This window comes from Amyelois transitella, chromosome 17 (genome assembly GCF_032362555.1).
Source record: "Amyelois transitella isolate CPQ chromosome 17, ilAmyTran1.1, whole genome shotgun sequence".
Lineage (NCBI taxonomy): Eukaryota > Metazoa > Arthropoda > Insecta > Lepidoptera > Pyralidae > Amyelois > Amyelois transitella.
In genome coordinates, this window is record NC_083520.1 from 21,679 (window position 1) to 49,287 (window position 27,609).

The 27,609-nt window shown below is 40.4% G+C and overlaps 1 protein-coding gene across 5 annotated transcripts; it reads right to left on the reverse strand.

Moving 5' to 3' along the window:
• Nucleotides 1-485: 485 nt before the first annotated feature.
• LOC106140445 (calpain-9) lies at nt 486-27,609 on the reverse strand. Of its 5 annotated transcripts, XM_060948929.1 has the most exons (16): nt 27,419-27,609; nt 25,976-26,087; nt 23,754-23,802; nt 23,101-23,248; nt 18,391-18,503; nt 6,294-6,437; nt 5,830-5,970; nt 5,007-5,196; nt 4,569-4,801; nt 2,802-3,006; nt 2,521-2,697; nt 2,057-2,302; nt 1,781-1,817; nt 1,445-1,708; nt 1,206-1,261; nt 486-1,127 (listed from the first exon to the last, which is right to left on the reverse strand). In XM_060948929.1, the coding sequence occupies exons 2-16, from the start codon at nt 26,064-26,066 to the stop codon at nt 1,101-1,103; spliced, it is 2,121 nt and encodes a 706-aa protein (XP_060804912.1). In that variant the 5' UTR covers nt 26,067-26,087; nt 27,419-27,609; the 3' UTR covers nt 486-1,100. The 5 variants fall into 5 exon arrangements, with proteins under 5 accessions (XP_060804912.1, XP_060804909.1, XP_060804911.1 ...); XM_060948926.1 differs by having other exon boundaries at nt 1,445-1,817; nt 25,976-26,084; XM_060948928.1 differs by having other exon boundaries at nt 1,445-1,817; nt 4,581-4,801.

Sequence of the window (27,609 nt, forward strand, 5' to 3'; positions counted from 1 at the left end):
CGACACCCTACGCCCACTTTTACTCTAACAAAGATGCCCCGCCTGCCTTCACAACAAGCCGCGTAGCGCAGGCAGGGCATCTTGTTGATCAAGACAAAGGACTGTTTTCATTTCTTCTTTTAGGTTAGGCGATAGGCTAGAAGCCTGTCAAAATCTTCAATTCTATACTTTGGCCTAACTATAATTCTATAGTTTTGTGATGTGACATTTGGGACACGTCTTACTCGTGGGAGATAGACGTGAGATGTGAAGAAAAAGTAAATGGATAGTAGTTTTTGCTTAACCTAATTTGTACTTACAAGTTAGGTCAGTAAAAGGTGAAATGGGAAGGTAGATACACAAAATATGAATGGGCAGCCAAGGGCCATGGAATTCAGAATCCTTTTCAAAGTTCCAATTACTATGGGGGCAGCACTGAGCATTTTAGACCTCATTGCCAGAAGAAATTAAACACATTTTCATTGAAAAAACATGTAATAATTATAAATTGCACAAATTGTTTAACGTTCTTTAGACACAAAATAAACATTTTTACAAATCAATCTTTATTTATAATACGGTGATGGAGTTAAAATATTTTGTCACACAGAGATGAAATACTTTTGAATTCGTAAAAATGTTAAGATATTCTACATATTTCTCTAATATTACTTATCTAGGAATAAGTTATAAACTTCCTATGATAAAGCGACTTTTATACATATATCTAAGTTATATATTTTAGATATAGTAAGAACACAATTATTTAACAACTACCTTAAATTATATCACAACATTCACAATACATGATAAACAAATGAGGAAACGTTTCATAAATAGATTGTTTTGTTATAAATATATAGCATTTGTACTGTAGACTATCAGCCATCCGTTGAAATCTTTGGTAGATGTCTTTAGTTGATTGTGGAATAAATACTGGAAAGGATAAATATTGACAGCGCCAGCAGAGTAGCGGCCGCAGACTGGTTTACATCTGTGTGCCACGCGGCCAAAGCGTCTCTGCTGCAATAACTAAGCCTAAATCCTCTTGTTACGAAGAAATAACAATGAAGTATACAAATAGTAACTAGCGGCGGAGGCGGCGGCACCCCTGGCGCTGACTATGAGTAGATTGTCATCAGGATCATCTGAAAATGTAAAAGAAATACACGTTGTGGATTATACGAGTTAATTAATGCACTTTACAATAATATTAACACACGAACCTCTTCCAAAGATAATGGGTTAGACTTCATCTTGGTATCCAGGCTCCGGTAACGCTCTGAAACAACAGATTTGGGTCATTGGTATTGAATGTACTCATTTTTCTTGATAAAATGTAAATAAAGTGTACGATTAATCGAAAAGTAATTTGAGATATATCTTTTAATAATCTGAATGATGTCTCTTAGTAAAGTCTGTGAGTAACGGTTCTAGTGCGGCAGTGAGGTCGCGAGGCCGTTACCGTGCGCGAGGTGCAGCCGCGCGAGCGCCAGCAGCGCGGCGTCGGGCGGCAGGCGCAGGCCGCGCGCGAACCGCAGCACCACGCACTCCACCACCTTGTTGCTGGCCGCCACGCCCGCCGCCCGCAGCAGCGCGCGCGTGCCGTACGCGGACACCGCCCCGCCGCACGCGCGCCCGCGCGTTAGTGCCGGCCGCCAGTACGCCAGCAGCGCGGCCAGCGCGGGCAGCTCGTGCGCCGGCAGCCGCCCGCTCAGCGCCGCGTCGCGCAGCGCCACCAGCGCGCGGCACAGCTCGCGCGAGGGCCGCGCCGGCAGCAGCGCGCGCCAGTGGCGCCGCAGCAGCGCGCGCAGCTGCTCCGCGTCTATGCTCTCCCGCTACGACACACATTATTGTTAAGCTTAAGTACTATCAGATAAATAAAGGTGAACTTTTACCCTGAAGGGCCCGACATTCACAGTACAGCGGCGACCGTTCAAGTTGGGCTGTTAACGTGGACCCGCACTGCAGCGAATGACAAGTTCTACTGTATTGGTATCCATACTTATAATCCCGAGCTGCTTCAGCATATATGATGGAAAGTTGTAAAAAGACAGTTATCTTGATGAGCGTATACCTGGTCAGGTTTGAGGCTGGCCAGCATCTTGTCGGCGACGTGGCGCACCTCGGGCGGCACAGCGGCGGGGTCGACGGAGACCTCGCGCCACAGGTCGCGCAGCAGCGCGTTGTCGTCGTTGAGCTCCCACACGGCGGAGCTCTCGTCCGTGAGGATCCGCAGCAGGAAGGCGGCGTCCGTGTGCGCCGGCCGCGTGTGCGGCACCACCACGTAGCGCCCCGCCGGCAGAGTGAAGAACGTCGCCACCTGCCGTCAGAAACTTACATTACCTCATTGTACATTCAATTCTAATTCTACATTCTTCGTCAACATCACTTCTTTTGGTTCCGCAACATTACATGTAGACAGAGTCAATGGAAGGCCACGACTTTGACTGGCAGACTATGGAAATAACAATGAATATAACGGATTAGTAATAACCGTTAAATGCAGAAGAGACAGCCCTTAGACAAGTGACTGGGTACCTCTCTGGCGCGGCACTCGTGCGTGACGTCGAGCGGCGCGCGCGCGCGGTCGCGCGGCGCGGCGCCCGGCGGCAGCTCGTACACGGCGAACCCGACGGCGTGCAGCCGCCGCGCGCGCTCCGGCCAGTACTGCTGCGACACCGCCACCACCACGTGGCACTTGCGCGACCCCGTCACCTGCCACACCATGTCACTGTCTTCATAGCTGATAAAACTTGTTGAAGGTTTGTCGCCACCATTAAACGATTATTGATCACGTGAAAAGAAAAGTTGAGGCGTACCTGCACGTGGAAGTGCGGGTTGGCGCGCGCGGTGGGCGCGTCGGACGGGCCGCCGGCGTTGTAGCCGCGCCGCCAGCGCCGCCGCGCCAGCACCGCGCGCCACGGGCGGCGCGTGCGCAGCGCGGGCTCGCGCAGCCAGTCGTCCGGCCCCACGTGCACCAGCTCGAGGCGCGCGAACCGGGCGCTGAACTCCGCGAACGACATCCTGCGACGCGTGCGCACCATACACGATTACCAATGTATTGAATTTTTACAATCAATTGTCCTTATTTATAACATTTCATTAATCTACTTGATACTTAATAATCAGATTAATTTACTTATAATTTATTCTACTACACAAAAAAATGTTACCCAAACTGTCAAAAGGGCAAAAAAAAACAATTTTTAAAATCTAACTTTTACATCCTGGCAATTAAAATGAGTCCTAAATGAGGTTCAAAATGTTCCTCATCTTTATCAACGATGTAGTAAGTAAAGTGGCTAACTTACACATATATACTAATATTATAAAGCTGAAGAGTTTGTTTGTTTGTTTGTTTGAACGCGCTAATCTCAGGTACTACTGGTTCGAATTGAAAAATTATTTTTATGTTGAATAGACCATTTATCGAGGATTTAGGCTATACAACATCACGCTGCAACTATTAGGAGCGACGAAATAAAATTAAATGTGAAAAATACGGGGAAAATTATTCATCCATTTAGGGCTTCCGTGCGCTGCGAAAACGGTTCAAAATACCAAAAATATATGTTTGAAAGAATTATACCTCTTAAAATAATCTAAATAAATGTCCACGACAGTAATATGTCTATCTTTTAAGATTAACTCACTAGAACCGTTTTTATGGTAATCAATTTTGGTTATTTGCGTGGACCAAGAACAGTCTGGAGAATGACGTTCGTAAATGCCACAAAGACTATAATTGCTGTGGGATTTGAGACTCTTCCACGCGTGCGAAGTCGCGGGCAACAGCTAGTAACAAATATAATCCATTAAATTATGTACTTAAATGTAATAATTATGTGACGGTAAATAGTTTTAAAACTAAATATGTAATCATGAATGTAGTATCTACAGTTGTCAGCGGATTCGCATGATAATAGCACTGACATTGAGATAGTTTTGGTGGAAATGAGAGCGAGTGCCTCCTCAACAATACAGCCGCCACATGCAGCTCCGGCGGCGGCGAGAGGTCGCGGATCCGGAGCGTGGGAACGCCGCGCCTGCGCCGGCGCCGGCTGCGCACGCTCACTTACATACTTATCTAAATTGTTTTAGTTAAGTTCTTGTATAAAATACATTTGGTATAATGTTCGCTCCGTCATTTCTATGTAACTACCTACCTATGCCTTGTAATATTGAATTCAATTGCCAAAAACTTTCGATTTTCCTACAATGTGATTTCAGTTTTATTTCTAAACTATATTTTTCCCACAGCTCTACTCGCGTTAAACTAAAATTCTTAGAATAAATGATGTTTTTATCAAAATCAAACATGGGTTATAAAGAGAAAGAAAGTTTTACGGACAGATAAAACGACATATTCATTCATAATTTCAGTATGGACTTGTTTGGATTAACCAATTACAAGTATAGATTTTGTATTGTCAACTATGGTAAAAAGCTTTATCGAAACAGTTAAAGAATTAAGTATTTTAAAGAAATAATAGCGGAAGTATGAAACTTTCATACGACCCGGCTTTTCTAAATATGTGGGGCAGTGCTATGAAAGTTAGAAGGAGTTGATAAAAACAGTATATCACGTGTGTGCCGACCAGAACTCGTCGGGGCCGGCCGCCAGCAGGTCGCGGTCGGCGGCGGCGAGCGCGGCCAGCTCGGCGCTGGGCGGGCCCCACGCGCCGCGCCACGCGCCGCCCGCCGCCGCGCGCAGCCGCACGAGCGCGCCCGCCTCCGCGCCCGCCTCCGCCTCCGCCTCCGCCCGCACGCGAGCCAAGCCCGACACGCAGTACGGGTGTCCGCCGATCAGGCCCAGCCGCTGGGGGACCGAGTGGAAGACACTTCAATAATGTTCTACAATGTTTTTTGTGTGTGTTACCTTAATATATCTGGCGGTAAGCATGTCGAGGACTAAGGTGGTGTATGCAAACTCAGGAGAACATAGACGTGGGAAAGAAATGTCTAATTTTAGCAGATCGGGAGGCACTTTGGCTAGAGATATCGAGCTAACGCGTATAGCTCACCGGAGTGTGCTTGGGCTGGTGGGCGGCGGTGGCGACGAGCAGCGTGGAGCGCGGCACGGCGGAGTTGAGCACGTGGAAGGTGAGCGCGGCGGGCGGCTGCAGCGGGAAGCTCTGCACCACGCCGCCGCTGGCGTCCTGCAGCGCCTGCCACAGCGCCGCGTCGCGCACCGCCGGGTACGACCCGTACAGCCTGCGGGGGACATTTACTCTTCAACTTGCTGTCACACACACACACACACACACAGTAGGTTTAGGTATGTATAATTCTAAATCTCATCATCAAAGAAGTTATTTCAAGACTGTTAGGTTTATCTACCTCGTATGGAATAGGAGCGTGATATATTTATTTATTTACGCCAATAATACAACAGTATCCTCTTGAAGTTTTTGGCAAAGAATTCTAATATAACAAAATATTACTATATATGACTTTTGCTGGGGCTGTCGACCGGTGGTTATCGACGGAATAATTTTCAGATGATTTGGGAATAGAGGTAACAGGAGGGAGACAATTTCCATAGACTTGGATATGTTCCACTGCGAATTGCAATATTAATAATGTGACGTGAAGGCTGCGACATAATCTCGAAATATTTTTGAAAAAAGAGAGGCGCTATCTTGGACCATAGATGATTCGAACTTCAGTTTGTTGATTGCCCATTTTATATCATTGTCATTGAAATTAACAATATCTACATTGGTACCACCTGGGAAGGTTTGTGTATAACTTATAGACAGGAGTTTCAGTCAAAAAAAAACCCTTCCCAAATATTTATGTGGTATAATAGAACTATACTAGATTGTAATAGTTGAGGCGACTAACTTGGCATAAGCTTTTTCCAACAAAGGCAGCGTGAAGTCTGCGCGCGCGACGGCGCGGCTCCCCAGCAGGCGGCCCGCGCGCGTCGGCAGCCGGTCGTCCACGCGCACCTCGCGCCACTCGCTCCACACCCAAAATCGGAACCTGCCAGTCGTTTACTCATCAATTCATATATTTTTCAAACTGTCATGATCCAGTATGTTAGTTGACGATGTTGACAAAGTCTGAAATCCATAAAATGTTTAATTTTATGGATTACAGTCAAGTTCGGTTCGGTTCAACAATAAGATAAATTTACGTGTACAAAAAGTCCCAATTTTCTAGTTAATCTTCGCCGTTTTCTATTAAAGATCAGGTTGCCGAAATCCAGTCAATACTAAGACAAAAATGTCGGCAAGGTGTCCTAGCTCCATAAATGCAGCGGCTCTGAGGGGTAACTCCTCAAAGTTTGAAATTGAAGATATTACCGAAAGAGACCGCAGTAGCCGACGCGGAAGGACTGCGGCGGCGCGACGCGCGCGAGCAGGCGCGGCGTGCCGCACAGAGCGGCGCACGCGCGCCACAGAGCGCCGCAGCTCAGCACTCCCGCGCCATCCGCTTCTACGCGCCATCTACGCACGTGACACACACAACATGCTACATTCAGTCAGAAAAGTATCGGGAATGGATTATTTATTTATGGTTCCAAATTCAAATTTTTGTTTTTTTGTTGTTGTTAGATTGGCACAACTGTTTTCCATTTTGGCGCGGAGTTTGAGTTGCATCTGTTGTTTACATTAAATACAGTGCTATTTTTAGTTATATCATATCTAGTGTGTATTGCTAATTTCATAATGGATAAAAACATCGAACAAAGAGTGTGTCTTAAATTTTGCATTGCCAATGGAATATCGTGTTCGGAGTCACTGAATATGTTACAGAAGGCTTACGGTGAATCGACTTTATCAAAAACTCGTGCTTATGAGTGTTACAAAGCGTTCAAAAGCGGTCGAGATGTGATGGAAGATTTGCCTCGCTCTGGTAGGCCATCAACGTCTGCAACTGAAGTTAACATCGCAAAAGTGAAGGAAATAGTGACTGAAAATCCTCATTCAACTTTGAGAGAGATAGCCACCGAACTTTCTGTATCTCACGAGTCGATCCGTACCATTTTAACTAATAATTTGGGTATGAAACATGTTGCCGCTCGGCTAGTCCCAAAAGACCTGAATTTTTTTCAAAAGCTCCATCGCATGAGAGTCGCTGAGGACATGCTAGAACGAGTCAATTCCGACCCAACATTCATGAAACGCATTGTTACTGGTGACGAGACGTGGGTTTACGAGTTTGACATGCAAACTAGTCAACAAGCTTCGGAGTGGCGCCTTCCAACTGAACCGAAACCGAAAAAACCACGCCAAAGTCGTTCAAAAGTCAAAGTCATGTTGACTGTTTTCTTTGACTATCGCGGTGTTGTGCACTCGGAATTCTTGCCGGAAGGTCAAACGGTAAATAAGGAATATTATTTGAGTGTTATGCGGCGTTTAAGAGAGCAAATCCGACGAAAAAGGCCAGATTTGTGGAAAGAAAATTCTTGGATTTTGCACCATGTGTTAGAATTATTTTATTTTAATTTGTTTTATTTTAAAATACTAGTTATAAGGAAAAGGTTTTAATATAAAAATGTCGATGATTAAAAGTATTGTTTTTGATGAGCGGCCATTTTGACTGAAACGAATTCATTGCTTGGCGGGCATTTGTATCGTGAGGATTACGATTGGTTTCCGCTGAATAAATTTGATTATAATATTAACAAATACTTGTTTTATTCCTGATCACTTCTGAATTATTCTATTAGTTCAGAAGTGGGATTAAACAGGAATATTACTTAATATTCTAATCACGCCCATATTTTTGGTATTTGGATTTGACTGGACAGGTAAAAAAAATAATTGGTCGAAAATAAAGGTGAGTTAAAACTTATGTTTATTTTTTTGTTAATCCGTAAAAATCTAATCAATCACGAGTAATAGGAAAAAAGAAATAATGTTAAAATGTATTTTGGTGATGTTTTTAGGTATATGCAAATGAAAATTTGAAAAAAAAAACAGTTTTATATTTTGTGTTAATTTTTAATCCATCAATATCCAACTAATCATGGCGGATTGGGAGACATATATTGTTTAAACATAATTTAGTGATGTTGTTCCACTATAACAAATGATAATTTGTTATTTATAATTTAAAACAACTAGCTAGGTATATGAGGCAATCAAATTAATGAAAACATGTTAGTAATTTTATCACCCAAACTGATTACAGATTGTTAGAAATAAACGAGATTTGAATAAATAACCAGGAGTTTTATTGTAACAAAAATGACACCAGCAGATTTATTTCTTAGGAATTGACAAGCTAGACATAAACATAGACACAAACAACAATTTCAAATTATAAATTCAACACTCTCTCCAAATTGTTGCGGTCCTTAACCTTCATAAATATGTAATACAATAATAGTACACACATATGTTAAAACAATAGACTTAAAACAATTTTTACAACATCTGACCAATTCCTAATTTATTTCTAAGATACTGATATCTAACTTTTGTTAACGCTTTCGTAAATATATCAGCACTTTGTTCAGAACTAGATATATAATTCAAATCAATAATTTTTGCTTCATATTTTTCTTAAACAAATTTATATTTTATATCTATGTGTTTGCAACGTTTATGATAATTCTCATTTTTAATGACAGAAATTGCACTTTGATTATCTATGTTAAGAACAAAACAATCCTGCCTATACTCATTTATATCTAACAAAAGCCTCTTTAACCAAATAATTTCTTTCGTTGCACAACACGCAGCCATAAATTCCGCTTCTGTCGTTGACAGTGCTACGCTTTGTTGACGCTGACTCGCCCATGTTACAGCAGCACCATTTTTGATGAAAACATATCCCGTCATAGACCTTCTTGTTTCTGTATCATTTGCAAAATCAGCATCGCTGTAACATTCTACTACATTTTGTTTACTTGGTTTAAAACATAGACCATATGTCTTAGTCTCTTTTAAATATTTAAATATCTTTTTCACAGCATTCCAGTGACTATGGTCATAACAATCAAGAAATCGACTTAATAAACTCACACCAAACATGATATCAGGTCGACTAACTATAGCCAAATGCATCAAAGACCCAACTGCTTCTCTATATGGTATTTTCTTATCTACATCTGATGTATTTTTTTCTAACTTCGTGTTTGGGTCTACTGGTATACTGTTTCCATTGGCTTCACTCATATTAAACTTGCTAAGTAATTTTTCAACATATTTGGATTGATGTAAGCATATGTAGTCTTCTCCTCTGTCTATTTGAAGTCCAACAAAATTCTTAACTTCACATACTTTTACTATAAAGTTCTCCTTTAAATCATGGATTACTTTTTCTAATACTATTTCCTCTTTACAAATTATTAATCCGTCATCTACATATAATAATAAATATACTTCAGTCCCATCAAAGTTGCCAGTGTAAACACATTTATCAGAATGACTATTAGTGAAACCGAACTTCTTTAATACTGAATCAAATTTATGATTCCAGCACCTAGGTGCTTGTTTTAGGCCATATAAGGACCTTTTAAGTTTACATACAACTCCTTCAGGTACGTCTAAACCTTCAGGTGGGGACATATATATATTTTCAGTTATATCACCATAGAGAAAAGCTGTTTTGATGTCAAACTGTATCATTTTTAGATTATCTTGACATACTTTAGAAAGCAACACTCTAACGGAATCATATCTGACAGTTGGTGAAAACGTTTCCTTGTAATCTATGTCATATCTTTGTGAACATCCCATAGCGCATAATCTTGATTTGTAGATTGGTGGAGAAGTATTATCTTTTATTCTAAAAACCCACTTACAACCAATAATTTTTGCACCATCAGGTTTCTTCACCAGCTCCCATGTTTCGTTTACTTCGTGTGCTTTCAGTTCTTCTTTAATAGAATTTTCCCATTTTTCTTTTTCTGAAGATGACACTGCTTCTCGGTATGTTCTTGGTGTATCATCTTGTTGGTCATCATCTTGACAAATGTAAGTATTAGATTCATGTTGTTTAATATTTTTACTTTTAGATCTAGTTGTTATATTACTAATCTCAGTTGTATTTATTTCTCTTTCAGGTACATACATGGAATCATCATTTGAAAAGAACGACTCATCATTATCATCAGATGAAGTTTCTGATAACTTACTTATTTCATTACTTTCTAAAGTTTCTGTCGGTATACTATCATTATTTTGTTTAACTGTAGTACTATTTTCACTTTCAGACAGCGGAACCGTAATGAATTTTCTTTGTATCGAGTTTTCCATAAATACAACATCTCTACTTATAAGTATCTTTCTTGCTTTAGTATCTAATAATCTATATCCTTTAGTAGTATCTGAATAACCAACAAAAATCATTTTACTTGCCTTGCTATCCAGTTTCTTACGTTTAGAGTCAGGTACATGTACCATTACTTCACATCCAAAAATTCTCATGTGTTTCAAATTAGGCTTCTTCCCGGACCATTTTTCTTCAGGGGTAACGTATGAAATAGATCTTGTTGGACATCGATTGGTAATGTATGCTGCTGCTGCTACTGCTTCTGCCCAATAGTATTTCTGTAAATTAGCATTAAGTAACATGCAACGAGCTCTCTCTATTAAAGTACGGTTCATACGTTCCGCTAACCCATTTTGCTGAGGGGTATATGGATTAGAAGTTTCATGTATTATGCCTGAATTTTGAATGTAATCTTGGAATTCATTACTTAGATACTCTCTCCCATTATCTGTTCTCATTCTTTTTATTTTAAGATCAAGCTGATTTTCTACCAATACTTTGAAATTCTTGAACTTACTAAAGACTTCAGACTTGCTATTAAGAAAATAAACAAATACTTTCCTGGTAAAGTCGTCCACGAAGGTAACAAAGTATTGAGCTCCGCCAACTGACTTCACTTCTATAGGCCCACATAGATCGGAATGTATTAGCTCCAGCGGCTTTGTTGCTCGGGAGCCTACTTTAGGAAACGGCAGCCTGGACTGTTTTCCTTCTTGACAGTATTCACACACCTTATTCAAATTATTCTTACTCATTGTGATGCCTTCTGCACACTCGGTGAGTTTATTCAAATCTTTCAGCAGCCCTACACGCCGTGTCAACCCATTATCGTCAAACGCTTTTTGTAAGTTTGTCCACACCTCTTTTGCCGTTTTTGCCTCTTGAATGTGTATGTAATTTACCGAGTCAACTAATAATATAATTTTTGCTTTTGCTTTCAGGTCGAGCTTCGGATCTACATTTTCATTCTCGATACAACACCATAGATCTTCATGTTGCAAATATGTTTGCACGGCAAATCTCCATGTATTATAGTTGTCTCGTCCAATTAATTTTTCAATAAGAGTCATAGCATTTGAAGCCATTTTGTGAAACAACATCCACAAAAAAATTTGACAACGGCGGCTGTAATATGTCGTATCTCTTTAGAGACCGGCGACCGAATTTCACTTTATTTATTTTACTGAATAATTATAAATAAAATCAGATTAAGGTGCTGGGCCCATAACCTGTTAGAAATAAACGAGATTTGAATAAATAACCAGGAGTTTTATTGTAACAAAAATGACACCAGCAGATTTATTTTTTAGGAATTGACAAGCTAGACATAAACATAGACACAAACAACAATTTCAAATTATAAATTCAACACAGATCTATAATATGCCTAAAAGTCATTTTAAGTCGAGAAAGCGAGATTTTTTCTCGCGGAAAGATATGGAGCACGAGGACGAGGGCACACCTTCATACCGTAGCAGTCGCAGTCGTACGCGACGTTCTTACAAGCGACCGAGGAGGAGCAGACCTAGCGGACGACGTTCACGAACGTCCAGTGGGAGCTCGGGCCATTCAAGGTGCTCACGGAACAGAGGCTTCTCTACTAGAAGGCAAGACAGTTTCGATGAGAGCCCGCGGCGGTACAAGCGGCGCAGAACCGTGATTCGACAAGCGACCGTTAAGCGGTCTCGGAAATCGCCCGCTCGCTGTCGAGATCTTCTGAGATACGAAGAAGTTCCAGTCAGCGTAAAAGTGGAAGTCATCATAAGTGTCCAAGTACGGTGAGTAAAAATACTTGTATCAAAAGTACTGAAAATTGCGGAAACAAAATTTCTTGTGAAAGCAATGCATGTAATTCTGAAGATAGTCGTAACTTTAGTATTCAAGATGTAATGGATTTGATAAAGTCGCTGCCTACATCGGCAACTCAATCACAAAATCACTTTAGTATGTCAACAAACGCGTTACCTGAATTCGATCCATCTAATAGAGAACAACCCGTTGATGTATGGATTAATAAAGTTGAGGAATGTGCGTCACTGTATAAGTGGTCGGAGACACAACTTCTTCATTATGCGTTACCTAAACTTACTGGATTAGCTAAAGTATGGTACAATGGCTTACGTACTATAAAATATAATTGGACAGAATGGAAACAACAATTGGCATCGCAATTTCCCACTGTTGAAAATTATGCACAGATTTTACATGAAATGTTAGATAGGAAGGTTAAGTCAAGTGAGTCATTAGAGACATATTATTACCATAAGATGAATTTATTAAATCGTTGTGAAATTAGTGGGGAAAAGGCAGTTGACTGTATTCTAGATGGGTTAGGTGATAGAGGATTAAGGCTAGGAGCACAAGCAGCTAATTACTCACAACCCGAGGAATTACTTTCTTTCTTGAAGTCTGTCAAAATAGATGATTCAAAAGAAAAATCATATCGGCAACCGTTCATGAAGAAACGTTTTGATGGTCCTAGTGATCACAATACAAAATCAAATATTTTGAAATGTTTTAATTGCAACGAGGTTGGACACCCTTCGTTTAAATGTACAAAACCGCTATTAACGTGTACTATATGTAAACGTCTTGGACATCAAAGCATTAATTGTAAACGTTTGACTAAAACTAACTCAGATCAAAAAAAAACATCCGATAAAGAAAAAATAGTATCCGAGGTAAACTTAGCCGGTAGTCTGGATGATAAATATGTGTTACCACTTACAGTTAATAATGAGCACATGACTTGTTATGTTGATTTAGGAAGTCAAAGTACATTGATTCGATTAAGTGATTTCAACAGATTAAATATTTTATGCGACACAAATGACTTGCCGTCATTAAAAGGGTTTGGTAATTCCCTTATAGTACCTATAGGTAAGGCAATGCTACAAGTACAAGTACAATCGGTAAAGATATTTGTAGAAGTATTGATAGTACCTGATGAACTACTGAAACATCCTGTATTATTAGGACATACCTTTACTGAACAAGCAGGTATTATTATAATCAAAACAGATGAATATTTAGTATTTCAAAAGAAACCTGAAGTTGACTTAGATAACAAAAAGATTAATTTAACTGTCAATTTCGATGTTACTATTAAGTCTATTAACATGATACCTATAATAACCGATAACCATGTTACCAATAACCACGGCTCTATCGATGTTTATGTAAGGGGGTCTGTTAGACATGTAGAATCGTCTAGTTATTTTATAATGCCAGGGTCATATAAAATTATTAATGGTGTTGGTTATATAATGGCTATCAATTTAGGTTCTAATGAAGTAAAGTTGAAGGCAGGTGAATTATTGACACGAGCTTATTTTACTGATGAAAATAATATCGCTGACGTTAGAATGGTAGAATGTGAAAAGAAAGATCATATTAAGGATTGTTTAAGAACTGGCAGTGATTTAAGTGTAGATGACCTTAACAAACTTGAAAATTTACTTAATGAATATAGTTGTTGTTTCTCGTTTGGATTGACAGATTTAGGATTAACAAAATTAACGGAAATGTCTATCACGTTGAAAGATACCACTCCAATAGTATACAGGCCCTATAGACTAGCATACTCCGAAAGGAGTAAAGTGAAGGAAATGATCAAAGATATGTTGGATTCAGGTATTATTATTGAGTCAGATTCTGCCTATGCGAGTCCAATTATTTTAGTACAAAAGAAAACAGGTGATCAAAGACTCTGTGTTGACTATCGTGCTTTAAATTCTAAAACGGTTAAGGAACATTATCCTCTGCCCAGAGTCGACGATCAAATCGATCAATTAGGTGGATATGAGTACTTTATAACATTAGATCTAGCATCGGGATATTATCAGATCCCTATAGAATCAGCATCTCAGGACAAGACAGCTTTCGTTACACCCGACGGACAATATCAATTTACTCGCATGCCATTTGGCTTGGCGAATGCGCCATCAGTTTTTCAGAAAACAATCAACAAGATGCTCAAGGATGTCAGAAATGAAGCGTTTGCTTTTATGGATGACATAATTATACCGGCACATAGCATTTCGCAGGGAATGGATAGATTAAGAATGGTACTAAATCTTATTAAGGGCGCAGGACTGACTTTAAAATTATCTAAATGTGTATTTTTTTCTAAAGAAATTGACTATTTGGGCTTTGAGATTAGCAAAAATGGTGTAAGACCGGGATCAAAGAAAACTGAGGCTGTAGAAAACTTTAAACGACCCACGAATCAACACGAAGTTCGTCAATTTGTTGGATTGGCTAGTTTTTTTAGACGTTTTGTTAAAAATTTTGCCATAATAGCTAATCCGTTGACAAAATTACTCAAAAAGGATAGCAAGTGGCAATGGGGCACTGAACAGGAAAATTCATTTTCTGCTCTTAAATTAGAGTTGGTAAAAAGGCCTATCTTAGCTCTATATAACGCTAAAGCAATCACGCAAGTGCATACTGATGCCTGTAAATTAGGCATCGCTGGAATGCTACTTCAGGAGGACGAAGTTGGTAGATGGAAAGCGGTTGCTTACTATAGTAGGCAGACCACTATTGAAGAACAAAAATATCACACTTTTGAACTTGAGACACTCGCGGTTATTGCTTCGTTACAACGATTCAGAGTTTATGTTTTAGGTCTTAAATTTACCATTGTGACGGATTGCAACGCTTTACGCACAACATTATCCAAAAGAGATATAATACCTCGTATAGGTAGATGGTGGCTACAATTGCAAGAGTATGATTGCAGTATCGAATATAGGCCGGGCAACCGTATGTGCCATGTGGACGCACTTAGTAGAAATGCAGTGCCACAGACATATGAACCTGAGCCTGTTTTCGATATTTTATCGATAGATACGGATGATTGGCTATCCACTATTCAGGGAGCCGACGAAGAAGTTCAACGAATTAAAAATATATTGCAAGATCCGGAAACGCCTAAAATTAATGAAATTTACCAAAATTATCGTTTAAAAGGAGGGAAAGTTTACAGAATAGTTGATAGTCAATTAAGGTGGTTAGTGCCAAGGGGATTTAGGTGGCAGTTATTAAGGAAATATCACGACGAGCTTGGTCATTTTGGGGTGGAAAAGACGTTAGATAAGTTAAAATCACTTTATTGGTTCCCAAAAATGGCTAAATTCGTAAAAAAGTATGTTCAGTCGTGTCTGGATTGTAGTTATCATAAAATACCGACAGGAAAGAAACAAGGGATGCTTCATCCAATCCCAAAGATTGATAAGCCCTTCCATACTGTACACATGGACCACTTAGGGCCATTTGTTTGCAGCAAGTCGAAAAATTGCTATATGTTGGTTCTTGTGGAAGCGTACACTAAGTTTGTTACCTTATATGCGGTTAGAAATACAAAGACTAAATTCACGATTAAAGCTCTAAATCATTATTTTAGTTTGTTCGGGATACCAAGTAGATTAATTAGTGATAGAGGTACGTCATTTACGAGTAAATGTTTTAAAAATTTTGTGAATAATCTTGGTATAAAACATATTTTAAATGCAGTGGCAACACCGCGTGCGAATGGTCAAGTGGAGCGATATAATCGTACCATATTGGCCTCTTTATCCGTAAAGAATCATAGTTGTAAGGAGAATGAATGGGATATGCACTTAGAAGAGATTCAATTGGGTCTTAATACAACCATTAACAAAGGTACAGGGAGGACTCCAGCTGAAGTATTATTTGGGGTTAAGTTAAGAGCCAAAAGTGAAGGCATTGTTGCTTCACTAATTGATCAGAATGAGTGTCCTGACAGTTTACAAACTATTAGAGAAAATGTTAATGCTAGAATTTGTGAAGATCAAGCAAAGCAAAAGGAGAGATTTGATAAAAAGAGGAGGGTTGGTAGAAAATATAAGGTAGGTGACTTAGTGAGGATAGAGAGAGAGGTTGGAAGTAACAATGGAAAGTCTAGAAAACTTCTAGCGAAATTACACGGTCCGTATAGAATTGTAAAGGTACTCGAAAATGACAGGTATGCGATTGAAGACACTCCATTAACCCGAAAACAAAACAGAAAATATGAAGCAATAGTTTCATTGGACAAAATCCACCCTTGGCTGAGCTTTACTCGTGAGGGTATGGCAGATTCTGACGATGTGGGCTCAGCCGAAGAAGGTGAAGATTCTGATGATATTATTTCAGATATAGTAGACAATAAATTAGATGTAAATGATGTGTCACAAACGGTTGAAACCGCTGGTGAAAGCGGCGACATTCAGATCCATTAAAGTTTTGTTAATGAAAATTAAATTTAGTTGCAAATGTTAATTCTATAAGAGAACAGTATCTAGAAACAGAAATTTGAGACTGATGAAGGGGATTAACGATTTTAATTTACTTTTGTGAATACTATGAAGTTATAAAATTAAAGTGTTTGAACGTGGTTAATTAACATACATTGATAAATTTTGAAAGTGAGTTATATGTTATGTTGTATGATAATGTAGTCAGATAAAATTATTATGAAAAGTCTACACACAATGGAGTCTTTTGACAATTATGAGTGTGTTAGATTTGATAGATTACCTATGTAAGTGTTGGAAAAGTCTACACACAAAGGAGTCTTTGGACATTTTATGAGTGTGTTAGATTTATAGACTAAGTTATATATGGAATAATCCACACACAATGGAGTCTTTGACAATTATGAGTGCGATGGATTTGTAGATTAAGTCGTGAAAGGTCATCACACAATGAGTCTTTTGACAATTATGAGTGTGTCTGACTTTATGAAATGATTGGAATAGTCTTCACACAAAGGAGTCTTCGGACAAATTACGAGTGTGTTAGACTTGAAATAATTTTTAAATATATAATATGATGTGAAATGTAAAATTGGATAAGGATCTTTAGCCATATCGTGATGGTAGTTATTTTATTTTCATTGTAGCAGAGTGTATACCTAATTTGTTGTTATCAATCCTTTAAATTTTAGTAACATATAATTGGTGGAACAATTATATTAAAAGATGGCCGAACGTAAATTTAGGATTAAAATATGTTATTCAGTGTACTTCATTTGTTTATAATTCTTAGAATACTATTATAATTAAGTTGGTAATTCATTAAACCAAATTAATAATAAAAAAAAGACATTAGAGATTTAATTCGGCAATTAATTTTATTTATTTTGAATTTATGATTAAGAAGGTGTCACATCTTTAATTTTGTAATTGAATTGTTCTAAATTCTAATTTTGTAAAACAGATTTTATTGATATTGGAAAAATTACATTTAAGATAACACATGTGTAAAAAAATGATTCAACGAGAGGACTCCGTTGATACAGAATGGCCGACTGTTAGAATTATTTTATTTTAATTTGTTTTATTTTAAAATACTAGTTATAAGGAAAAGGTTTTAATATAAAAATGTCGATGATTAAAAGTATTGTTTTTGATGAGCGGCCATTTTGACTGAAACGAATTCATTGCTTGGCGGGCATTTGTATCGTGAGGATTACGATTGGTTTCCGCTGAATAAATTTGATTATAATATTAACAAATACTTGTTTTATTCCTGATCACTTCTGAATTATTCTATTACATGATAATGCACCTTCGCACAAGGCCATCATTGTGAACGAATTTTTAACCAAACACTCAACAAATACCATTGAGCAACCACCATATTCACCAGATATGGCTCCAGCCGACTTTTTTCTTTTTCCTAAACTCAAATTACCACTTCGTGGCACCCGTTTTCAATCGGTAGAAGACATAAAAGAGAATTCGCGGCGAGAACTGACCTCAATTCCGGAAACAGCGTTTAAAAAATGTTTTGATGATTGGATTATTCGTTGGCGTAAGTGTATCGTTTCTAAAGGAGCATATTTTGAAGGTGATAAAATAAATTGGGATGAATAACAAACAGTTTGTGTATTATTGATCTTTTCCTGCTACTTTCTTGACAGAGTAGTATGAAACCTCTACCATAATCATAATATGGGTGATGTTTCATGTAGGTTTGCATACCTATGGGGAAACTACGGCTTACCTAGTTTTTAAATAAAATGAATTAGTAACAAGATATTGTACAGGCAGTTCCTAAAAACTTCATATTGCATTTCAATTAGGAAATGTTTCGGTCAATTGCGTAGTGGTAATAATTGTCATCATGGCACAGAATGACCCGGATTGTAACCGGTAGGGGCATCACCTGTCTGCGCCGATCTCGTCCTGGCAGCCCGCCCCGGCCGCGCCCGCCGCGCTCTCCGCCTCCGCCTCGCCCGCGACCTCCTCCCCGAAGAATGTTGGATTGGCACATAGCTCCTGTAGCAAAAACACATATGGACAATCACGCCTCTTTAAGATTGAGTACGCAGAAACGACATATTTCCATAGACGCATCGATCTTTGCAAACTTATTTCGCTTCAATATCACTTAATAATTGTCTTATCTTTTGTTTTCAACAGCACGCTTCCAAAAGCGTCAGTGCAGAAGAAGCGGTAACAAACTGCACTGCAGCATTTTCTTCAAGAAAGTCAACTTCACTCTTTTCATGCAACTCGGCGGTTAGTTACAAAAAATATCAGGGTGAAAAAAAAATTTCAAAATAAGAGACATATCTTACCTACTGATATGAACGCCACTAAGTATAATTAGTAAATATTTAGTTAAAGTGCATAGCAAGCAAATATTATATACTGTGTTTATTATGGTCAGCAAACTGCTACGATAACAATAGACAATGCAATGCGCCTGCGCAGGTCGCTCGCCCGGTGTATGCTAATTTCGACCCGAATGTGATAAACGCCACAATTCTTTAGCCTCCAATGATGGTGCAATTACGTTTTGCCACGAAACGAAAACAGATACAATGATTGCGATTATTTTATAAAGTAAAGACACACGTTTCACTATTTCATTTTCTTGTCCATATATCTAGTGCCTTCAGTCATCAAGAGCTTCATATATCATGACTAAGGTCATATATTTGCAACAGGAGAAAACAGCAATAACAAATAGTGAATGTCACTCACAGTGGTAGGTAATGTGGCCACAGCGTCGTTCAATGGACGACTCGCGGGTCTACGAACCCATTTTTTATAACTTGACGATTCGCGACGTGATTGTTTTGTTTTATATTTGGGTCGTCGTCGTTGCTTCCTTGGGGTCCCCTCACGGGCAACTTGCCGGGGAGAACAAGGGAACAGCCCATTTATACGCGAACGTTGACAAGGCACATGGCACATCATCTCTCTCTTTTAATCATTTCGGATGACAAAACAAAAAAAGATACTCAATTGATATATTTGAATGCTCTATCAAGCTTCCTGAAAAGACGTTTTTTCGAAGCATTCCTGAAGATTGGAGAAACCTCACATACCTACGGATTTCCTGGCTGCAATACCTAGCTTATAAACGTGAATTTGACGTTTTAACAAATAATAATAAGACAACCGCATTATATTGTAATTCCGAAGATTGATGCTCCAGAATGTGTGAGTTACTGTTAGTTGTTGGTTCACGAATTCATAGTTTATGATAATGTGAATTCTAGCGAAGCAGCCGCACTGCACCTGTGTCAGTAAGGCGCCCCAATTAAGGTCGTGCGCATGCGGCGGCTAACTGTACCGCCTATCGCCGCGTAGTTGCGCGTGCGCACTCAGTCGCCGGCAGACCGAACTTGAGGCGACTGCAGTATCAGAATCATCAAATTTAAAATTTAAAATTCAAATCTTTTATTCATTATATCACTAAATACCTAATTGTCATATGTTTTGTTTTCACAACATTGGTTGACGTCAAATAAATTACTTAAAACTAAGTTTACTGCCGCTTCCAAAGCGTCAGTGCAGAAGAAGCAGTAACAAACTGAACTGCAGTATTTTCTTCAACAACTTTATAATATTCCACACTAAGAATAGAAATGAAAAGAAAAAGAAGAGTTTGGTTATCCCTTCAACAATTTGAATTTCTTGAATTAATTATTTGGTCAACTTGTCTTTAGAAGTCCAGGGAAAGTCTTCGTACAATGATCATCACCTGGGTTTAGTTTCGGATGCGCCCTCATCGGGAAGGGCCCTAGGAGTCGCTATTATAAGTAATTAATCTTTTCATAACAAGTCTATCGAAGTCATCTAAGTGAAGTTTTGCTATACGGGCTATAATCATAGTTTAAATGTATGTCACAATACGGTTCACATAATAACCATAAAAGGTTTACGTAATCCAAGACCAGTAAATAGTGGTGTCGTCCGCGTTGTGTCAGGTGCGGCACATAGCTGCGCGTGCGTCGGCGCTAGCGACTATTATACGCATGTCAATGTTTTTCACGACTAGTCACTTTGCTTTCCCTTACGTACGTCTCACATACATACATATTATCACGTCTTTATCCCTTTTGGGGTATACAGAGCCAAGAGAAGTGTCGCAGAGACTGACAAGCCACTTTTAGCTGTATAGCCTAATGATAGAATTGAAATTCAAATAGTGACAGGTTGCTAGCCTATCCCTTTAAAACAATCCCAAGTTTAATAAATCAATACTCAGATTACAAAATAACTGTATCCAAATTTGCACATTTAAAATAATAAGTTTAGAAATTATAGGTACTTTAAAAACACCCTAACAATTTTAAGTGTGTCGAGCTGCTGGTCTGTATATCGTCATGCCCGCGACGCGTTGATGTCTTACGCAGCGAGCGCGGCCACTACCGGCGAGAGCGAATGTGATGCGCGGGAGATTGACATGTACGTGAGATTCAATCTGGTGCTGGAAGACATTTAATGTTTTGTTGATAAGTCACAAATTTTACAGGCATTTCGTATTTTGGTATAATTTAAACCAGAGTACTGTAAGGTGCCCGGTTAAAACGCGTTTTGCACATAAAGGCACCGGTTCGAATCCCACCGCGGCCATATATACCAATGAGTATTTTCGAAGTTTTGTACATTAGTTTGAGTACTAACCGATACTCTTACATAAAGGAAAACATCGTGAGGAATTCAGGCAGGTTAGGTTGCCCTGCAAACGTTGCGGTAATCAGATGGGAGTCGCTACGTGTAAAAACTTGATTCACCCAATCCAGGATCCATGGTCAATGGCTCCAGAGAGGTGAGGAGGTAATTACTAACCAATAAGTAACATCTTTTGTTACCTTATACATGCAAATTAATATAATTAATACAATTAATTTTGCATGTATAAGGTAAGGTTGTCCCACTTTAACTACAGTTAGATATCAGTCAGTCCCGCTCCGGCCCCTCCATCCCCACCCTGTTAATTACTCTTGTCCAGTGACCGCCGGGACTCATCACCTCTCATTACTTCACTAACCACCGATGCTTACCGCTAATCACCGACCACGGTCTGGCGGCCGCCTCGCACTCGGTTCAGGCACCTGCTCAGCTCAAATATCCTTCATTATGTATATTTGCATGTTATTCTAATAGGTTGAATGTTTTACATTTACACAACCGTCGGCTATAGTTAAGTTAACAAATAGTAGCACACATACTGGTTTTATTGCAATCAGGTATTTCCCAATACTGCATAACGTTGGAACTGTCGTTACTATAATAGAGCACAGCGATTATTAGAAGTAGTCGATCGAACGGTAACAAAAACAAATAATGTGTAGGAAAGCGTGCGCGGGCGGAAGACGGTGCCGGCGCGGGCGGCCGAGCGCGGCGCCGCTGGGATCGCCGCGATACTTCGCGAACCTGCTACTTACTACGACGAAGTTTCCATCAAACTCTATTTGCGGCCACGGCCGCTCAAACGCTGGCAGATATAAAGGTACGTGCGCATTAAAACCTGTGCTATTTATAGTTAGATAGTCAGCAGCGATCAGCCTCTGGCGGGGCCGGGGCTAATGACACACGAACCAGATTGAAAGATTGTATTACCTCGAACTCCGCGAACACATGTTGCCGCGCTAAATTGGACAATTTTCTGCGGAAATTACTTTCCCAGGCTATGTATGGTACTACGTGGCGCCTAGCCAACTTAAATCTACGTGAGAGATCACGATGTGCTTCAGCACATCGCAGCAATCAATGCAATTCACTATTTTGAGGGTTAAATAGAACGAATGAGAAAGCGGGCGACGTGGCTAAATACTGGTAAGGTCGTTCTAGCTTTTATTACTATTAGTATGCAGAAGATATTGAAAGAAGCGCAGGCGCACGTGCGGTGTGACGTAACGTAGATGTCAATATTGGCGGACAAGTGTGCCATTGCCGCGCGGCGAGGACGCGGGACAATGGCGAGGCAGCCTCTCATTGTTCACCATTTTACATTATGTAAACACACTAACACAGAATTACTAACAGTCGAAAAAAAGTTCGCTAACGCGAACGCGCGCTGAAAACAATTTTAAGAGAAATCCAAACGGACAATTTTGAAGGAATTCTTCAAAGTTTTTAGTTACTTACATAAAAATTGAAAAAATTACAAGCACTTGGCAACCGTGCCGTTGCCGTGTGGTTCCCGGCACCAATACAAAAAAGAATAGGACCACTCCATCTCTTTCTCATGGATGTCGTAAAAGGCGACTAAGGGATAGGCTTACAAACTTAGGATTCTTTTTTAGGCGATGAGCTAGCAACCTATCACTATTTGAATCTCAATTCCATCATTAAGCCAAATAGCTGAACGTGGCCATTCAGTCTTTTCAAGACTTTTGGCTCTGTCTAGCCCACAAGGGATATAGATGTGACCATATGTATGTATGTATGTAATTGGCAACCATTGACAATGTAGCATGCACCAATGGGTTACCTCTGACATGGTGGTGCATATGGCGCTAGTCGAATACGAGGGACACTGCGAGTGGCTTATATGCGCTTATGACTGACTCCTTGTTTCAATGGGAAGGAGAGTGTACTTAATTGGACGAAGATAACTGACGCTGGTACTCACGTAAGGCCTCCGCCACTGCACGGCGGCGGCGCGGCGCTTGTCGGGCAGCGCGCGCGCCGGCGGGAAGTCGGGGTCCTCCCACAGCGGGGGGCCCGCGCCCGCGCGCACCCCCGCGCCCGCCCCGCACTCCTCCGACCCGCTCCAGTATCTGCACATTACCACAAAAAACTTAACTCATGACCCGTGTATTGAACCCCTCCATTTCTACCATAGATGTCGTAAGAAGCAAAAAAGAGAACAAAATTCTTCAAGTTAGACTGGCCATAGGATCATCTTTTTTATGTGAAGACCCGGGACAAATTATAGAACAATCATGAACACTGCAAAATCATTATCTAGGTACTGCGCACCAACAAGAGTTCCGGGCAAAGATCTCATTCCCCTCTCCCTTCTCCTTGGGTAGGAGCTCGAATCCCGCCAATGACTACGCTCATTAAATAGTTTAAAGTTACTCAGGATGATGTTTACCATTTTTTATTTTTGTTGGTGAATCCCAACTTTCCAATTTGTATTCAGTTCACAGATGTATAATTTGTTGATGTTTTCAAAGCTGGAGGCGACTTTGGTTTAGAATTTATAAATGTGCGAGCATGTTATCATCATAATAATTGATTGTCAGCAGTGTGGGTGTGACAGAGCCTCGGTAACATTACCTGGAGAGCGTGGAGTGCTGGTCGTCGCGTCGAGCGCCGCCCACCCCGTCTGTAAACAATCTACATTAGACAGTACTGACAGACATACATGCATCAAAATTGGCAGAAATCTAGTATCACGTATTTTACATAGAGAAAAAATATATGTACCTATATCTACATAAGTAGATATAGGTACATATAAAACAAGATTGCCAATTCTAATAATTCTCTTATTGATTCTTGTCTTGAAAAACTCTCTTCTACTCAAAAGACTATTTGTTAGGGAAGCCTTAAATAACATTGCGAATACTGTGAGGTAATAAATCAAAGGCTAGGCGAAAATTTAATGTTGATGTGTAGCCCTGCAGAATATCGGATTTATTTCCGGTCTACGGCTGCAATAATCGGATTTATTAATATCAGCAACGCGTCGCGAATTACAACGAGAAACATACATATATGTATCTACGAACAGTAACGTTCTGCGCACAAACAGGAAGGCGGGTTTGATAAGTATTCGTCAAGCTGAAGTTGTGCGTGCCGCCATCGCGTGCCTGCCTGCGCCGCGCGAGCAAGGCGGACGTGGCGCGGAATAACCAATCGGCGATTATTAACATCGCTGTATTTCCGCAACTGTCTCCCGATGTTCATCTTGGCAGTAATGATCCCGGGCACGGAGGCGCCGGCGCACGACGCGGCCGGCTCGGGCTGCTCGAACAAATTGCGAGGTGCAGCGGTCGCCGCTTCCGTGCAAATCCATTATTGCACGACTGATGACACCGCGTGCTTGTAACTGCGATTATATAATCGCCAAATATTATTGAAGTTATCTTTTGGGTTCATTAATACAAAGAACATAGTTCCAACGTTATTTTATTAATTTTATTGGCAATAATAATGTCGATTGCATCCACACCTCCCTCTGGAGAAGAACCTGGGGCTACCAGTGAGCACGCTCTTGAATTAGATTACTACACGAAACAACTTCGTCTTACCTCAGCAACCATGCAGAGGCGGACCTAACCCATATTAGTACGAGTAGCATCGTGGTTCCAAATCCAGGTGCCTGCGTGTGCGTGTATGTTTCTTCATTTGTTTTTCATCGGCATCGATTAGCAATCAACGATTACGTACCAAACTTTGAAAAGAACCGCGAAAGGATTCGCATCGACACGTATACACGTATCTTCGTCATTTCTTTTTCTCTCCAAGTGAAGAGAATCGCACATTGCAGAGAAATACAAGCACTGACAGACAGACAGGCCAACAAAGCGGGCAGCGGCGGCGTGCGGTTGTTACACTTTAGAGCCGAGGTCGCCGAGAAAAAGGCGGACTTTCATTTCCTCAGCGCGCGGCCGTGCACCAGCTGCGAGTACATCTTCGTTATCAGTCCGATCTTACGCAGATTCCCACAACTCGCCGACGCCGACATTTTCGACTACTTTCTCTGAGCACCAGGACGTCCGGGGTCCCTGGACCTTGGGAGCTGATCTATAACCTACATTCGTATTATTCACATTTCTATGGATGAACTGACTCATTGAGAACCTATGCATATTTTGTTTCAAGTTATGCGACTTATTTTTGTTTGTGTTTCTGTTTTCTAGATTAGGAAGTACCTACCTACATACATATAGTATAGCTAAATACTTTTATTGTTACTCGTAAATACTTATTATATAACGCACTAGTGAAGTAGGGGTGACCTTCACACTTGTAGTAAGTACACAATAGCAATTCTATTCTTCTGGTAAACGAGATTTTCATGAGATCTTCTAGTTTCAAACAATTCTTAACAATGAATTTGGTTAATGCTGCTCTGGCAGCGAAGAAAACTCATATAATGTGTACCAGCTATGTACTTCTTCAAATGAGAATTGTACAATCCAATCAAGTCAGAGGCCAACAAACTTGGTTTTCTTCTGTTGGGCGATAGTCTTGCAATGCCACTATTTGACATTATAAAGCCCTCCAGCTGACAGTGAGGCTATCAGTCTTTTCAAAACTGGTGGTTCTTCTATCCCCGTAAGATTTCGTTCTGTTTTATTTTAGCTTTTCATATAATATTTACTGCTTATGGTCTGCCTTGCCTACTTATTTTGAAGCTTTAGTTGGAATATCTTTATCACTACAGGGTAGGCAGAGTCGACAGTTTTGAAAAGGTTCGACGTTCAGTTGGTTTAATGATGGCCTCTCATCTTCTACACGAGAAACAAATAGAATGTGTATGCAGCACTTACTGGCGTGTCCATTGGTCTTGGCGAGCGCGGGCAGCGGCGGCGGCTGCGGCGACTGCGGGCGGGAGCCGCGCGTGCGCACGAACTTCTTCATGCGCGGCGCCCCCGCACCCTGCTGCACACGGACAAGAATCTATTTCTTACACCACGCTTGGCTCCACTATGGGTTTTGTCGCAAGAAAAGATTAATTGCGGAAGGTTGGCGACTTGAGAATGAAAATAGAAGTGGTACATGTTGCTAAGCCGCCGTCTCCTTAGTAACTTTAAGTCCCTTGATGAATATTAGTTTGCTAAGCAATTAAGTCTTTATTTAACTCTAAACTTCTTAAAGCAACAAAAATCTATCTAATAGGTACTAGCTGTCCCGGCAAACGTTGTTTTGCCATATAAATCACTTTTTAGTAATTTCTAGTTAAAAAAAAAATGTTAAGTGTGGACAACACAATACCATCAACAACAATCTCAACTCCATCATGAAACCATACAGCTGAAAGTGGCCTTTTCGAGACTGTTGGCTTTGTCTACCCCGTAAGGGATGTGACTATATGTAAATAACCCGAACTATGGTTACCTACGGATGATAGAAAGGTAAGTAGGTACTTAATAAGTATTCTAAGTAGGTAATAAGTGCAGTAAAATTTACGGAATTCAGAACAATCCTATAGGAACCTAGGTAGTAACTAGGTATGATATATTTTTCGTCAAGTTTGTTTCGGTCAATACAACTTACGTTCTGGTACGTTTATTGTGCAATTTTAACCCAAGGTTATTCATAAGATTTCAATTCTTTCGAAAAATTACATACACGCTTTCAAAGTCTGTTTTCCGGATGAGTAGGCGGAAAATATTTCGATTATAATTATCCAGAATTTTAACTGAGATTAGATCTAGGTAGGAAGGTTTACCTATTTCTTTTCTGTGCCACTATACTAACGAGTAGGTAGGTAGTTACCAGACACAATTATTGCAATATATAATCCCGTTTAGAGATATTTCAGCGCGGTAGTTAGTGACCGTGCACTTTTTGCTCAAATAACTGCAACCGAGCTGTTTCCTACGTAAGTACTATTTTTTATTACGTTTCATAGCATTCCACAAAGTGGCGGCAGCTAGCCGCCGCGGTGGACGTCGTTTACCGTTGGCCGTAATGCTCTGATACTGAATCAAAGCCGTATTCACTTTTACAGTTTGCTTCGCGAATATAGGTCGTGCGCATAAATCATCACGACTATTTGCTCAGCGTCATCACAGCGACAATAAGGCTGGCAAATTGATGACATTGTGGGTCGCTAAGCAGGCTCGCGGCCGCGGTTGCATCACTCTGAAACCTCCACACGGCATCCAGCTCCACGTCTACAGTGCTGGGACTAGCAGCGAGATCTAGATGCTATCTTCATCATGCGTCCCTGCAGGGCTCGGACCAGCCTTCGCGGGCTGATAACTCACACTTCAGAGCGGCGGTGTCACCAAGGCTGGCGGAACACGGAGCACACACTACACTTGAGGGGCATATCCTCTCTGCTGTAGACACCGTCGTGAGCGATGCAGCATATCTGTGTAACGGTGCGGCGCGTGCGCATCGAAGCGCGGAACACGAGCGACTCCGGCGGGCGTCGCGCGCACACTGACATGCGCCG

Excerpts from the sequence above, each read along its gene's own strand:
- LOC106140445 (XM_060948926.1), bottom strand. The coding sequence starts at position 26,066 with ATGAAGAAGTTCGTGCGCACGCGCGGCTCCCGCCCGCAGTCGCCGCAG. Across the intron at positions 5,197-5,829 it reads TTGGAAAAAGCTTATGCCAA|GCTGTACGGGTCGTACCCGG; the intron begins GTTAGTCGCCTC and ends TGTCCCCCGCAG. Across the intron at positions 2,698-2,801 it reads ACCCGCACTTCCACGTGCAG|GTGACGGGGTCGCGCAAGTG; the intron begins GTACGCCTCAAC and ends ATGGTGTGGCAG.